This window comes from Lipomyces oligophaga (genome assembly GCF_038497815.1).
Source record: "Lipomyces oligophaga strain CBS 7107 unplaced genomic scaffold V1516scaffold_5, whole genome shotgun sequence".
Classification (NCBI taxonomy): Eukaryota; Fungi; Ascomycota; class Lipomycetes; order Lipomycetales; family Lipomycetaceae; genus Lipomyces; species [Lipomyces] oligophaga.
The window spans coordinates 176,949-191,267 of record NW_027117789.1 but is presented as its reverse complement, the minus strand read 5'-3'; the positions used below and the strand labels follow the sequence as shown (position 1 = coordinate 191,267).

General features: G+C 46.2%; 6 protein-coding genes across 6 annotated transcripts; 2 read left to right on the top strand and 4 right to left on the bottom strand.

Annotated features, from left to right (window-relative positions):
• Nucleotides 1-149: 149 nt before the first annotated feature.
• On the bottom strand, nt 150-1,675 carry V1516DRAFT_676407 (uncharacterized protein). The gene has a single exon (XM_066922417.1). It carries the CDS (start codon nt 1,402-1,404, stop codon nt 478-480), a length of 927 nt encoding a protein of 308 aa, XP_066776590.1. The 5' UTR covers nt 1,405-1,675; the 3' UTR covers nt 150-477.
• Nucleotides 1,676-3,263: 1,588 nt separating this feature from the next.
• V1516DRAFT_676403 (uncharacterized protein) lies at nt 3,264-5,600 on the bottom strand. The gene is made up of 4 exons (XM_066922416.1): nt 5,300-5,600; nt 5,090-5,223; nt 4,832-5,044; nt 3,264-4,772 (listed from the first exon to the last, which is right to left on the bottom strand). Exons 1-4 carry the CDS (start codon nt 5,340-5,342, stop codon nt 3,498-3,500), a joined length of 1,665 nt encoding a protein of 554 aa, XP_066776589.1. The 5' UTR covers nt 5,343-5,600; the 3' UTR covers nt 3,264-3,497.
• A 146-nt stretch (nt 5,601-5,746) lies between these two features.
• V1516DRAFT_676400 (nuclear pore complex component-domain-containing protein) lies at nt 5,747-7,033 on the top strand. The gene is made up of 5 exons (XM_066922415.1): nt 5,747-6,211; nt 6,275-6,336; nt 6,382-6,513; nt 6,572-6,910; nt 6,968-7,033. Exons 1-5 carry the CDS (start codon nt 5,814-5,816, stop codon nt 6,982-6,984), a joined length of 948 nt encoding a protein of 315 aa, XP_066776588.1. The 5' UTR covers nt 5,747-5,813; the 3' UTR covers nt 6,985-7,033.
• V1516DRAFT_393232 (mitochondrial 54S ribosomal protein bL19m) lies at nt 6,912-7,863 on the bottom strand. The gene is made up of 2 exons (XM_066918984.1): nt 7,531-7,863; nt 6,912-7,476 (listed from the first exon to the last, which is right to left on the bottom strand). Exons 1-2 carry the CDS (start codon nt 7,652-7,654, stop codon nt 7,058-7,060), a joined length of 543 nt encoding a protein of 180 aa, XP_066776587.1. The 5' UTR covers nt 7,655-7,863; the 3' UTR covers nt 6,912-7,057.
• A 115-nt stretch (nt 7,864-7,978) lies between these two features.
• On the top strand, nt 7,979-9,474 carry V1516DRAFT_676394 (cysteine synthase). Its single transcript, XM_066922414.1, has 4 exons — nt 7,979-8,286; nt 8,349-8,390; nt 8,454-8,521; nt 8,596-9,474. The coding sequence occupies exons 1-4, from the start codon at nt 8,073-8,075 to the stop codon at nt 9,376-9,378; spliced, it is 1,107 nt and encodes a 368-aa protein (XP_066776586.1). The 5' UTR covers nt 7,979-8,072; the 3' UTR covers nt 9,379-9,474.
• V1516DRAFT_676393 (CobB/CobQ-like glutamine amidotransferase domain-containing protein) lies at nt 9,414-14,154 on the bottom strand. The gene is made up of 2 exons (XM_066922413.1): nt 13,368-14,154; nt 9,414-13,308 (listed from the first exon to the last, which is right to left on the bottom strand). The coding sequence occupies exons 1-2, from the start codon at nt 13,920-13,922 to the stop codon at nt 9,550-9,552; spliced, it is 4,314 nt and encodes a 1,437-aa protein (XP_066776585.1). The 5' UTR covers nt 13,923-14,154; the 3' UTR covers nt 9,414-9,549.
• Between the last annotated feature and the right edge of the window lie 165 nt (nt 14,155-14,319).

The following is a 14,319-nucleotide window of genomic DNA, read 5'->3' as shown; positions in this document are numbered from 1 at the left end:
CCGGCTATGAGTATCGGTTCCTGACATGGCCCAGCGCCCGCATGGTTCTCGGCAACCGTCACTCTGCTCCCCATCCCTTGCTTCGTCCCCAGTAGCGACGTCGTCTACTGCCTCTGACCATGCTATTCCAGCAAGCCAGGTCTTTACCGCTTCCATTGACCAGCCAGTATACAACAGTAGTAGGTCAGTCGAAATTTCCACCGTTCGTCAGATTAGGTCCCCAAATTAGCAACCGAACAAATAAATAATAGACATTAAGATATAGAACGAGGCTACCTACGGAAACCATGTACAAATAAATTAGAGCAAATATGACAACATCTGAACACCCACACTCGCAGACTCCAATCCCGAATATCCTTACGATAACATTATCAAACACGGTGACAGTAGTAACAATAGTAGTAATAGTAGTAATAGTAGTAATAGTAGTAATAGTAGTAATAGTCATAATCATAATCATACACTGCTCGCGAATTAAACAACAACTGAAGTGGCAACGGAAGCCAGCTCATCCAGTCGACTCGCATTAGCACTAGAAGCACTGCTGGCATCCGGCCTATTATTACTTCCACTAGCTCGGTCTCTAGGAGAAACCTGCTCTGTAGGCCCCGCTACTGGATGAGCACTAGCGGGGGCCGCACCCACACCTACTGGAAGCGGCGGCGGCGGCGGCGGCGGCGGCGGTAGCGGTAGTGCTTGGTGCTGATGCTGATAATTATCCGACCCGCGGAATGGCAGCGATAGTGACGAGATCGGTGGCAGAACGTATGACAACGGTCGGTAGCCACCTCCGCCGCTCGTGATGTTGGTGAAGTTTCCCATCCCGGTCGGGGTCGCTGCTAGCGGTGGCAGTGAATATCCGCCTGCAGACGAGCCTGCCACCGTATTCGTGGAATCTCCCGCTGTCGGCAGCAACGATGTCACATGCGGAAGGCATGGCATATTTGATGCCAGACCTGTGGTAGCCATTTGAGGACTCACCAGAGACTGTGCAGGCGAAGGAGTGCTGCTGGCCAAACCGGGCTGGGACGACGACGACGACGACCTGTGCGACCGCGACACTGCAGATCCGCCAGCAATATTACTTTTATCATTATTTTTGATGTTGTTGTCGGTGGGGGTTCCGGGTCTGATGCCAGTTTCGTTATTAATTTTGTTTCTGCTTTTGCTGCTGTTGCTAGTGTCTTCGTAGTCGTCGTTGTTGTTGCTGCCGATATTGTTGTTCGTGGTGCCCTTGCTGCTGCTTATACCTGGAGTCGACGAGCTGGACCCTGTCCTTCTCTTAGACCCGTGGACCTGGTGTGTTCGATAGTGTTGCATACAATTGTCCTGCCGTGAAAATCGTGCTCCGCAGCCATTTTCTGGGCACACGTAGTTCTTCTCCCCGGTGTGGATGCGCATATGCCGGGCTAGATGGCCCGACGTAGTGAACGATTTTGAACAGTGGCATGTATACCGCCTTGGCTTTTTGGATGCGCCTGGCGGCGTCGCGACTGTCTCCGGAATGACCAAATTACCTGACAAAGAAGACGAAGACGAGGAATTAGAGCAAATTGACGATGACGGTGAAGGCGACCGAGAAACCTGCTTCTTGGAGCGCCTTGATTTTGCTGACGATCTTGTCCCTGGCACCGCAATTGGAGCTGTGCGAGGATTCTGGCGCAGACCTGCCGGTGCAGAAGGAGGAGGAGGTGGTGGTGGTGGGGGAGGTAATTGCGAGGTCAAAGGTGGAAGAAAGGGCTGCGAAGGTTGCGATTGTTGCGGATAGGAATATTGTAATTCTTGCTTCACTGCTACGTACTGTGGATAGGCCTGGAAATGTCCATATGACATCGAACTGTGCTGAATTGGGGGAGTTGGAGGAGGTAGTAGCGACCTTGGAGGGATAGGAGTTGCAGACGGCGAACCGGATATAGCAGACAAGCAAGCTCCGCCGGACGTAGCCGAAGACTCACCAGGCGCTGAGACGGGCTGTTCGCAAAGTAATGAGACCGGCCTGCCCGACGCAGAGATGATGTGGGAGAGCATTTGTACGTGCTATGCCAAACGCAATCGCCAGAGAAAGAGAGGAAGGAAGAGAAGGAGAAAGAGAGAGGAGAAAAGCGAAAGTAGAAGGAGGGTAGACAATCAGATATATAAATGGGTTCGAGGGTGCACGCACGATTCTAGAGGCCAACGGGCTGGCGAGTCGGCCATTATTTGGTGTTCTGGGAGCAGACTTTAAATTCTCCCTCTTCTTGCAGACAACCTGACAGACCGACAGAAACAGAGATTGGCTGCGCTGTAGCGGTCGAGCACAGCGGTCAATGGAAACTACTGCTTAGTCTAGTAAGTAGATGTGAGTACTGCTCCCTGCTACTACAGAGACGGTAGTACGTTGAAAGTATTGATCAACCCAGATATAAACTACGACGACAGCAACACGAATTTGAGCTTCTTTTGCCTGCACGTTAACGCTCGAGTCTTTGTGGCTGCGGGATCTTCCGCTTGCATTTCTCTTCATCAGGTTCCATTGAGCAGTTATTTCGAACGACTGGTTATCGACTGTGCCCTTGATCCGTTCGGCTTTGTTGCAAACGAATCTCGTTCCAGATCCAGTAAACGGGAGAGTTCTGTCGAGATCGCAATCTTCAGACTCGGCCAAGGAAAGGGCTTCACCACCCTGTCTACGACTGCTATTTTCTTTTCCGCTTCAACTTCGAGGCCTGTTCCAACAATCACGTCCTCTTCGGTCCGGGTCAGAATGTCTCTTTCAAGCTAAGACCCTTTGGCTCGTGCTCGCATGTTTCGCAAACTCTATTGCTCAGCCTTTCGTATACCTACCTAATTCGGTCGTTTCCGAGCGTCGTTTCCCTGCTAGTATTTCTTTTTCCTTGGACTCTGCTTCTCGTATGTAACTAGTGCTGCCATTCATATATTATTACTGCTGCTATTATCATCATCTACCTCTCTATTGTATCATGCTCGTGGCGCGTCTTTTCTCTCTGGCCGAGTCTTCTGTTGTTACTGGTGCCGAATATTGCTGTTATTTATCATCCATTCTTATTATTAGAATTGTCTCTTCAGCACCGACTTGCTATAGTAGCTTGTAGTATTCTTCTTCTCCGACGACCTCGCGATACGGCATGCCCATCTTTTGCTACACCGGCTCCAGTGCCCTGCGTTCCTGGCCCTTCGTTACCGTTCGCATTTCCATCTACAACCCTGTTCCACTCTGCCCGCACAACCCCCCATCTCTCTTCCCCTCCCTCTCCGTCCCCCCCAAAAAGTAAATAAAATTCAGACCTGTATCTTTTGTCAATATCCCAAAATTATCGAAAATCTATTTCTGCACTCTCCTTTAAGTCAATACGCCCTGACGTCATGGCTAAGACCCTTTGTCTAGAGATTTCACCTGTCTGCCAAATCCATACTTTTTTGATAGGCATACAATTCTTGAACTTCACTTCCATCCCAGAGCAATCCCAAATTCATATCATTAAGAAACATGTATTTCACTTACTACTACTGCTATCATCTTCTTCCAGCATTTGCCAAACACTATCTGCATCCGCATCTGCGTCTTCCTCCTCATCCTTGTCTCCCTCCCGCCTCCCCGCGAACCGAACTCGCTTGCCACGACCTCCTCGTTGCGAGCTGCTTTCGCTAGCTTCACCTTCATCATCATCATTATCTCCCTCTTTCCTCTTTCTCCAACCTCCATTGGGCCCCTCGGCATCTTCGTCTTCTTCCTTCTTAACCTTCACTTTTCTAGACTTCTTCCTGCTCGACATCTTATCATTGCCCTCTTCGGCACTCTCACTCTCACTCTCACTCTCCTCGCGCTCGGATACATTCTCTTCAGTAGGAGCCTCGCGTCGTCCGTCAACTATGCACACTGCGGACAGTTTCGCGCCAACGTATATCCTGCCAACCAGCTGCCGCGTGCCGACATCATATACATGTAGATACCTATCCAGTCCTCCAGTAGCTAAAAGCGGCTTGTCTTCTGCTCGCTGCTGAGGCATTATATCATCACCGCTCTCTTCATTTCCTTCTTCTTTCTCTTCTTGCTTCACAGCATTGACTATGCTTTCGTCCGGGACTAAGGTGTCCATACATAACACTGCGCCGGTAGACCCGCTCTTGAAGTGACCTCCAATCCGACCACCAACAAGATCAAACTCCGCAATTGTAGAATGAGTATCACAAATAACAACTTCGTCAGCTGATAATCCGCTAGGAACGAGTGCAGTCAATGGGTGTTCGCCTACTTCCACGTTCATGATCGGCTTGCGCGAAATCCGGGTCTCGTATAGACGCACATGTCCAAAACGCGTAGTGATGGCCACCCTGAAATCATATTCAGAACGAGCATCCCCAACGCGGTCGATGTCCAAAAATCGGATGTCGCTCACCCAAACTGGAACTCGTAGATCCAAAGAATCGTTTCGAACGTTTTTTGCTCGCCACAGCTTTCGGCGGATTAGCGTCGATCCATTCCGCGGTGACGGCGTTAAAACCCATTTTCGCTCAGTTCTGTCATCATCAATGGATTGCGTCGGGATATTATTAGCGGCTCCTTCTTCGTCGGCTTCTGACGGCACGCTCTGGGTTGGCTGGATATTCTCAATTAGATTGATCTCGAGTTCTTGCTCCTTCCCTCCAAAAGCGATAATGTCAGGTCGCTTTGGATGAACTCGATAAGCATTAACACTTTCACCCAGCGTTTGCGCGCTATTCGCTCTTCGAACATCTAATCTATACGAATCTAGCCTATCACCGAGGCGCTGTGGCTCCTAAGTCAGTCCCCAAGTCACTCAACAACCAGTTCGACATATTTACTCACAGTATGATAGTCCAAGGCTATCTTATTCGACTGCAAATCTCGCATAACTAATTTTCCTCGCGATGTACAACTCGATAGCTTGCCCTCGACATATTCGAGCCCAACAAACGCATCATTTGGTTGATGTGACACGTCGCGCCATTCCATGAACAGAGAATACGGCGGCTGAACATCATATAATTGAACTTGTCCTCCTTTTCTCGCGATACAGATCTAAATATTAGAATATAATTTGAGCTAAAATTAGTTTGAACTTACATATTCCTTCTCTCTCAGCCGAACAACAACCATTCGCTGAACGTAAGCGGATCGGCCTGCTGTTGCGAATGGAGTGATATTGGGCTTTACAGACCCTTTCACACTCGTGTTAGTGCCAATATAGAATGAAATATCTATAAATGAGCGTTAGAAAAATACTCTCTCACTGTTATTTCAAAGCAGATCGTGAAAACAGCTTCAGATCTATACCTTCCAAACCACCCGTATCTTCTGTCGCAACGATGACTTTCATATTGCAAATCCAAAAAAAAGAGGCTCAATTCAGATTTTTATTATTTCAAGAAAAAGAAGAGAGGAATCGCAAGTGATGTTCCAGTATGGATTTGTAGATGATCAATGCACAAGCGCTAGCTCAATTGAAATTCCTTTGTTCAAAACCCTGATAGTGCTGGCAACTACTTTTACTTCTGAACTTCACCTTTGCGTATCTTTTCTGTCAGTATAGGCTTGCGAATTACTTCGTCCACGCTCACTCGAACTTCGTCCTCTGCTGTCAGATGTCTGGGAATTTGTCCTCGTCTCGATTGGAAAATCAGTTCAAAATGGGAGAAACTTTTACCCTACTTGGGATGTATGGTTAGGGTGACGCGAGGCCAATGTAGTACAAACGAGGTAAACAACACAACATATTGAGCGAAAGAATTCTGGAACAACAACAATCGAGCAAGGTAAAGAGTGCTCTGTCGTTATTTCGATTGTCGAAATGACTTCTTACGCTAGTCCTCTGTCCACACCAAGGTCGATACAACAGAGTCCCTCGACTCCCTACTCAAATCAATCTCCACTTCGATCTGTGTACAATAATTCACCATTATCTGGAAACCCATCTCATTCCGCAAAGTTAGCTGCTGGGCAGTCCCCACGCCAGACGCAGAAATCCTCCGATATAATCTCGAATCGATCACCGATATCGACGCCAAAAACACCACATGATACCCCGACGACGCCGATTCCTACCGGTCAATGGCGACATCCAGCTTTCGATCAAGTCAATAGTCGATTGAGTAAGAAGGAGTTCACTCAGAGCACAAGTCGGAAAATGGTTCTGAATGCGGTTGCATGGGCATTTTTATCGATTATTTCTCGACTCGTAAGCAAGTGGTACGTTAGTCATTTAATTGTGTTTGCTTTGTGATCTGAATCAGTACTCAACGAACATAATAGGTCGTGGATGCTTGATCTGGCCTCTGAAAATTTAAAGTTTACAAAACATATGAAGCTAGTCGGTATGTTCTATGATATTATTGAATTGCAGACTCTAATAGCATCAGCGATTGCCTTGCAATTACTATTTCTATATAATATTGCCGATGGAATGATTCGTCTGATCCGGCCAAAGGATAATCTACAAGATGTCCCACTAACGCCCAATCAGCGCAAGTTGATGGGCTTAGACGATTCCGGTTTGTACTCAATATTTTGGTATTGAACTTTCTTGATTTAATTCTGACTCTGTCAAAGTGAAAACATTATCTCCATCCTCTCCAATCACTCCTCCGCGATATACCAAGTCGCTTCCCGCTTCTCGAGAAACTTCTCGACCTTCGCCACTGATAAAAAGGTCAATGCAAGATGCGATCGCCAAGAAACTCGATGCTCATGGAGTTGCTCCGTCAACCCCGCAGAGTCAGCGACAATCAGGCATCGGCTCGCCATTAAGTGCCTCAAAACCGACGTCGTCTCCTGATAAACTGGCCCAACAGGGTCAAACTTCAGGTTCAACGACTCCTCGCTCACCGGGTTCGAATACCTTCACTGCGAGTGGCAGATATCTATATGCGATGGCAGATTCGCCAGGACGTAAGTAGATGCATGTGTTACTTTTCGACTTGGTGAGACTAATGTCGTGGTGTCTAGGTTCCCCAAGGCGATAAATAGCTCGAAATCGATGTATATTGATGTATATTGATATTTACAAATTTTTATTGTGTAAAATGATTTACTGCATTACTTTCGCTCATCTGGACGAAGGTAGTACAGTTTTGCTCTTCTGGCTCGCTTCTGAGCTCTGGAGATAAATTCAAACGTCCGTACAAGTGGACTATAAATTTTGACACTCAACTCGATACCCAATTGTGCTGCTGTAGACCGCAATCGTACACTAGATCCTAGTCCAGAGCGCTTAATCGCCATAATTGTGCCAGTGAACGATGATTTATCTTGATAGAGTACTCGAATGACGTCTCCCGGTCGGACGCCAATTTCGCTGGACCGGTTAAACAACTTTCCGCGCCATCCAGTAGGATCTCCACGTTCTTTGATAAATTTTTCTTCGACTAGCTTGATTGGATTGACATTAGACGGTAACACCCGAGGCGAAACTAGAGGGACCTTAAATTTTTCCTTCTGCAGTGCTCCTATGGATACTAGTCAATGTCACAGTCCAATTGCCGCATTATCGCACACTTTGGTATACTTACGTCTCGCGACTTTTTCCTTCTGCAGTGCTGCTACCAATGCGGTGACTTTTGGCTTGTTTGCTAAATCTGCTTGAAATTGTTTATGTAAGGCTCCAAGAGCAGCCACTGATTGTCTTCCTTTCATTTTACCAGTATACGGTCCTATTAGGTCTCAGCGTAAACAGGAATGAGGAAATAATATGAAATTTTCAGGAGATCACTAGCTGATGATTACACTATAAAGGCGTTTGTGTGAAATTACATATAGAACCAAACAAAAATCTGCGTGAGCCAAATTTGCTTATAATAGCACGCAAAACAATAAAATCAAATTATTGCAGTGTAATAGCGGATATTTAGTATGAATAAAGTATTTTCAATTCTTGCATCTAAATTCAAATATCTTCTTGCCTTATGGCGTGCCGGGGCAGCAATTTAAGTAATTGAAACCTTATTCCGACACTCCCGATAAATTTCGGGTTACGAGCAATTGAGTCCCTGATTATTTAAGCACAAATTCGACGAGTTAAACTTGAGAGAAAAAGAGACAAGACATTGAAATAATGCTTCATCGTTCAATTGCTAGAGCATGGACTGTGTCGACTGCCGTTCGCCGAGCTTATTCGACAGGAAAGCAGTACACCCCGCTAACAGTAGACGGATTTGTTGGTGCAGTAGGTAATACGCCATTGATCAAGCTCAAGAGCTTGAGCGAAGAACTAGGCGCGAACATTTATGGCAAAGCTGAGTTTATGAATCCCGGCGGATCTGTCAAAGGTAAGAAGCAAGAGGTATTATAGCTTAGAGCTGCCTGATCGCTGACTGAACCGCTTGTTAAGATCGTGCTGCATTGTATGTCATTGAGGATGCCGAAAAAAAAGGTACGCTTAGACTTCTCATGACACTAAAATCCAGACCACGAAATTGACTGTAGTTATTTGAAGGTCTCATTGGACCAGGAGGTACTGTCGTTGAAGGTACGGCAGGAAATACCGGCATCGGACTTGCCCATGTAAGTATGAACTCGAGATGATTCTTCTTTCTCTCGTGGCTTGAATTTTATAGGGTTGTTAACAGACTCTATAGATTTGTCGCGCGAAAGGTTATAAATGTGTGATTTATATGCCCAATACGCAGGCCCAAGGTAAAATTGACCTGCTGCGTTTACTCGGTGCCGAAGTCTATCCTGTTCCTGCTGTCGCATTCGACAACCCAATGAACTATAACCATCAAGCTAAACGTCATGCCGAAAGCATTGAGAACGCTGTCTGGACCAATCAGTTTGACAACATTGCAAACCGACAAGCTCACATCGAGACCACAGGCCCAGAGATCTGGGCGCAGACTCAAGGTTTGATTGATGGATTCACTTGTTCTACGGGCACTGGTGGTTCATTCGCGGGAACTACGCGATTTCTCAAAGAAATTTCTGACGGCAGAGTCAAGGCTTTTCTTGCGGATCCCCCTGGATCTGTTTTAACAAGCTATATCAAATCCGGAGGAGTCTTGCTCGACCGCTCGGGATCAAGTATCACGGAAGGTATTGGCCAGGGCCGTGTTACCGATAATCTTGCCCAGGAGATCCCTCTCATCGACGATGCAATGACCATTCCCGATGAACAGACAATTAAAATGATCTACCGCTTGCTTGACGAGGAAGGTCTCTATTTGGGTGCTTCATCCTGCTTGAACGTCGTTGCTGCCTACGAAATGGCTAAGACTTTGGGCAAAGGTTCAACCGTCGTCACTCTTCTTTGCGATGGCGCTTATCGATATGCTGATCGCTTATTTAGCCAGCAATGGCTTGAGACGAAAAATCTTCGCAAGGAAATCCCAGCTCATTTGGAAAAGTACATTGTGCTTCCATAGCTGATCCGTTTGTTTTCAAGCAAACTCATGAAAAATTAATAATATAGAAACTTTTGGAATTTATGAAAATAATAACAAACTCAACATAAGCAAAACTCAATTTCAAATATAACTGTATCACACTCTACATTATTCTGCATATTCTGCTTTCGCATATCCGCTTCATCTACATTAAATACCTACCCATTGTCTTGCAGATCGGAATAATCTCATCCACGGCCCAAATTCACCCCACTGTTTGCCTTCTTCTATGGGATACCATGAACAAGATTCCTTCAATAAAACTCGTTCAGGATGAGGCATCAACGCAAGGACACGGCCATCCGTTGATCGAACTCCCGTGATTCCGCCAGGTGACCCATTCGGATTAAATGGATATTTTTCCGTAATCTTGCCATAATTATCCACAAAGCGAACTGAAACCAACCCATCCTGAGACAACTTCTTGGCTTGCTGAACTGATTCAAACATTGCTCGGCCTTCACCGTGTGCAACCGCAATCGGAAACTTCGATCCTCGCATTCCGTGCAAAAATACGGATGGTTCTTTGGCGTCCTCCACGATCTCAACTTCACATACTCGAGCTTCAAACTGTTCTGAGGCATTTCGCTGGAAAAGGGGCCAATTTTCGGCACCTGGGATCAGTTCCTTCAAATGTGACAAAAATTGACATCCATTACATACTCCTAATGTGAAAGTATCTGTTCGGTCCTGGAAAAACCTTCGAAACTCTTCTCGCGCATTTTCATGGAAAAGAATCGACTTTGCCCATCCGGATCCTGCTCCAAGAACATCTCCATATGAAAATCCGCCACACGCAGCAAGCCCAATAAAACTGTCAAGGCTAACTCGTCCGCTGATGATATCAGACATGTGCACATCTACCGGAATAAAATCTGCCGCATAAAATGCATAAGCCATCTCAGCATGTCCATTGACTCCTTGTTCCCGCAGAATAGCGACTCGTGGCTTAGAAATCTCCATCGGAATACTAACCGGAACATCCTCTGTCACGGGCGTGCCCGCGGCGCTAGCCACCACAATTTCTTCGGAAGGGGGGAGCAATGTCTCTTTTACATCAAACGTTAACCGGTAAAACAGTCCAGGATCAAAGTTGTCCAATATATTCGCAAACTCCTGGTCCGCCGACTTGGGATTATCCCTCAATCGTTGCATTTTATAAGAGGTGAGAGACCATGCTTGCTGAAGAGCCCCTCTAGTCGACTCAAATAATACTTGATCACCTAGATTAATTGTGACTGCCTGATCCTTCGATGGTCGAACATCCGCAATCGGTGTAATGTATTGACCATCAACATTGTTGGCCTCAAAAATTGCAACAAATCGATCGACATCCTGTGCTCGTACCTGGAACACAGCTCCCAGCTCCTCATTGAATAATGTCGAAACAACATCTGGACCGCCGTTAGGTAAATCAATGAATAGTCCGACCCGGCCTGCAAACGCCATCTCGACTAACGTCGTGAACAATCCACCGTCAGATCGGTCATGATAAGCAAGAACAAGATCAGGAATTTGATGAAGCATGGAAACAGTAGCGATAAAATTTTTCAACAGCTCAATAGATTCCACTTCTGGAGCAGTATTACCAACTTTACCAAACACTTGGGCCACAGCTGAGCCACCCAAGCGAGCTTTGCCCATAGATAAGTCAACCAGCAACAGCTTCGTAGCTCCAATGCCGACCTCCTCAACTCGACGCAATTGTGGTGTCCATGTGTTATGTATATTTGAAACTCCACAAAATGCGGTGATGATCAAGCTCAAGGGAGCGGTGACCTCTAAAGCTTCTTTCGTTCGCCCTCCTGTATCTTCCTCCCATCTCATTTTCATCGACATCGAATCCTTGCCAACAGGAATACTAATACCCAGCTTCGGACACATATCCAAACCAATTGCTTGAACAGCCTCGTATAATATCGAACCTTCACCATCGTGAGCTGGTGCTGCCATCCAATTTGCAGATAACCGAACATGCTCCAAATCTTTGATGTCAGCTGCAATTAAGTTCATCAGTGATTCAGCAACCGCCATCTGCGCAGATGCTCGTGCATTTATCAATGCTAAAGTAGGTCGCTCACCCATGGAGAGAGCTTCACCAGTGACAATACCCTCGCCAAAGGAGGTTTGTGTAACTCCAACGTCGGCCACTGGAACTTGCCAAGGACCAACCATTTGGTCACGAGCTATCAAACCAGTGACAGTGCGATCGCCAATTGTAATTAAAAATGATTTAGATCCAACAGATGGCAAATGCATAACTCGTTCAATGGCTGTCTTAAGCGGAGACAAAGGAGCAGCATCAAGCTTCAGTCCCTTCTCAATTTCGGGTCCAGAGCCACTGTTTAAAGAAGATGACGCAGACGAACTGGGCAAAATGTGAAGAGAGGAGCCAGTAGGATCAAGGTAGCTTGTTAAAGTGCTGTCAAATGGAGGAATCTTTAAGTGTCTAGTAGTAGCAACTCGCGACATCTTCGGGGGTTTGCCAAAGAGTGTAGACATGTCCAAATCAATCGGAGTAGTGCCCAGCAAGCTATCTGTGAGTACTAATCGCTGCTCAGAAGTTGCATGACCTACAACAGCAAACGGGCACCGCTCACGGTTCGCAATGGAGGTAAACACAGCCAAATCTTCTTCGGCAACAGCCAAAACGTAGCGCTCTTGTGCCTCGCAACACCAGATTTCCATTGGCGACATTCCTGGCTCCGCATTTGGAACATTGCGAAGCTCAAATTTCGCACCTAGTCCGTGATCATGGACTAGCTCGGGTAGAGCATTAGACAAACCACCAGCACCAACATCATGAACCGACTGAAGAGGATTTTTATTGCCCAAGGCAGCACAGGAATCAATCACCATTTGAACTCGTCGCTGCATTTCAGGATTTCCTCGCTGAACAGAAGCATAATCAAGTTCAACAGACGTATCACCTGAAGCGACCGAGGAAGCTGCACCTCCGCCCAGACCAATTAGCATTGCTGGACCTCCAATAACAATAAGACATGCGCCAGGAGTAATCGGTTTATCTTTTAATGCATTCATAGGACGGACATTGCCAATGCCACCAGCAATCATGATCGGCTTATGGTAGCCGCGGATCTCTTGCTTGCCGCTGTGGATAGGTAATGTGGTCGTCAACGTTCGGAAATATCCGGTTATACTAGGCCTACCGAATTCATTGTTGAAAGCGGCACCTCCTAGAGGAGCTTCAATCATGATATCAAGAGCCGATGCGATATGGCCTGGCTTTCCGACATCCAACTCCCAAGGTTGACGGCATCCAGGAATGAGTAAGTCTGAAACGGAAAATCCTGTAAGACCTGCCTTGGGCTTGGAACCTTTGCCAACAGCTCCCTCATCACGGATTTCACCCCCTGATCCTGTAGCTGCTCCAGGAAATGGAGATACAGCCGTCGGATGGTTATGAGTCTCGACCTTCCCAAGATAATCAACTAGTTCCTCTACGAGTGTCCATTCGTTAGAAGTCAGTTCAGGTGCCCATAGCGCAGCAGGAAATCCTTCCATAACTGCAGCATTATCTGAATAAGCTGAAATAGTATAGGCCCCTTTATTAGCTTCGTGAGTGTTTCGGATCATTTTGAAGAGAGACATGGATTTTGCCTCTCCATCGATCTTCCAGTCGGCATTGAAAATCTTATGACGACAATGTTCAGAATTGACTTGCGCAAACATAAAAAGTTCGACATCAGTAGGATTGCGACCTGGTCCTAGATTATGAAAGGCATCTGCAAGGTAGGCGATCTCATCAGGAGCAAGTGCTAAACCAAATTTTTTGTTCGCTTCCTCGAGCCGATCTTTTGGAGACTTGCCAAGCTGAATCTCAACTAGAGGTTTGGGATCATTTTTGGCAAAAAGATCATCGTATGATGGAGATTTATGAAAAATAGCCTAATTTCGAACGTGAGTATAATAATATCACCAAATCAGGACCTAATGAGAGAATATACCTGAGTCATTCTATCGTAAAAACAATCGAGCGAAACTCCGGCAGTCAAATGCTGCATCAGAGGGAATCCTTTGCGAACAGTGACAAGAATTGCTATTCCACGTTCAATTCGCTCGATATCGTCGGCGAGACCTGCTACATGAGCAATGTTTGTAGCTTTTGAGGACCAGGGAGAAATAGTGCCCACTCTAGGAACTACACGGATCAAATAATTGTCTGCTTCTGCAGGCTTTGAAGACTCGGAGATGACAGAATGAACAAGAGAGGCATATCCTGGATCCGTGACATCGGCTGGAGAATCATAATGGAGAAGCGACTCAAGCATAGCCCGACTATGCTTGTCGAACCTGGGAGAGCTTTCGACAAAACGCGAAGTGGACGAGGTCAAGCTGAGATAATGAACATAGATGGCACGAATAGCAGTCACAGCAGAAGAGTTTACAGCAGTATTGATGTTGGTGATCAATGCAGCGATGCGAAATGGCGAATAAGCAACAGGACCCGGCAAGATGAGTAGCCGGTCATCGTCTGAAATTGCTTGCGAAAGACTAGCCATCGCAGTGGTAAACTACTAGCGGCAGGCAGTAAAGCAAGAACTAGCTGCAAACAAAACGCTCCTGAAATGCAACAGAGTGCGAGATTGCTCGCGAATGAAATTTGTCTATTTAAAAGAGCTTTTGGAAGAGCACAACCTAAAAGAAAGTATAGCTATTATGAGAGGAGTGAAAAAGGGCTGGATTTGCTGGAATATCAACCGCCATATTAAAAGTCTTCGGAAGCCCCTTCCGGGAAAGAATTCCCCAATATAATACATATCTTTCATTTTCTATATATATTCTATATATTGGGGTGAATCGTTCTAGATGAAGAGCCGCACAGATGTCGGCAAGAAAATTTGAAAGGGAGTAGGCTGAAGTCTCATCTCTGACCGGATAAGAAGAGTAGAGAGGTCA

Bases quoted from the DNA above. Each gene is read 5' to 3' on its own strand.
- V1516DRAFT_676407 (XM_066922417.1), bottom strand. From the start codon at position 1,404: ATGCGCATCCACACCGGGGAGAAGAACTACGTGTGCCCAGAAAATGGC.
- V1516DRAFT_676403 (XM_066922416.1), bottom strand. From the start codon at position 5,342: ATGAAAGTCATCGTTGCGACAGAAGATACGGGTGGTTTGGAAG. The intron at 5,045-5,089 runs GTAAGTTCAAAC...TCTAATATTTAG, and splicing joins GGCTGAGAGAGAAGGAATAT to ATCTGTATCGCGAGAAAAGG. The intron at 4,773-4,831 runs GTGAGTAAATAT...TAGGAGCCACAG, and splicing joins TAGCCTTGGACTATCATACT to CGCCTCGGTGATAGGCTAGA.
- V1516DRAFT_676400 (XM_066922415.1), top strand. From the start codon at position 5,814: ATGACTTCTTACGCTAGTCCTCTGTCCACACCAAGGTCGATACAACAG. The intron at 6,212-6,274 runs GTACGTTAGTCA...CGAACATAATAG, and splicing joins TCTCGACTCGTAAGCAAGTG to GTCGTGGATGCTTGATCTGG. The intron at 6,514-6,571 runs GTTTGTACTCAA...ACTCTGTCAAAG, and splicing joins GATGGGCTTAGACGATTCCG to TGAAAACATTATCTCCATCC.
- V1516DRAFT_393232 (XM_066918984.1), bottom strand. From the start codon at position 7,654: ATGAAAGGAAGACAATCAGTGGCTGCTCTTGGAGCCTTACATAAACAA. The intron at 7,477-7,530 runs GTAAGTATACCA...GACATTGACTAG, and splicing joins GAAGGAAAAAGTCGCGAGAC to TATCCATAGGAGCACTGCAG.
- V1516DRAFT_676394 (XM_066922414.1), top strand. From the start codon at position 8,073: ATGCTTCATCGTTCAATTGCTAGAGCATGGACTGTGTCGACTGCCGTT. The intron at 8,391-8,453 runs GTACGCTTAGAC...AGTTATTTGAAG, and splicing joins TGAGGATGCCGAAAAAAAAG to GTCTCATTGGACCAGGAGGT. The intron at 8,522-8,595 runs GTAAGTATGAAC...CAGACTCTATAG, and splicing joins CCGGCATCGGACTTGCCCAT to ATTTGTCGCGCGAAAGGTTA.
- V1516DRAFT_676393 (XM_066922413.1), bottom strand. From the start codon at position 13,922: ATGGCTAGTCTTTCGCAAGCAATTTCAGACGATGACCGGCTACTCATC. The intron at 13,309-13,367 runs GTATATTCTCTC...GTTCGAAATTAG, and splicing joins TTTACGATAGAATGACTCAG to GCTATTTTTCATAAATCTCC.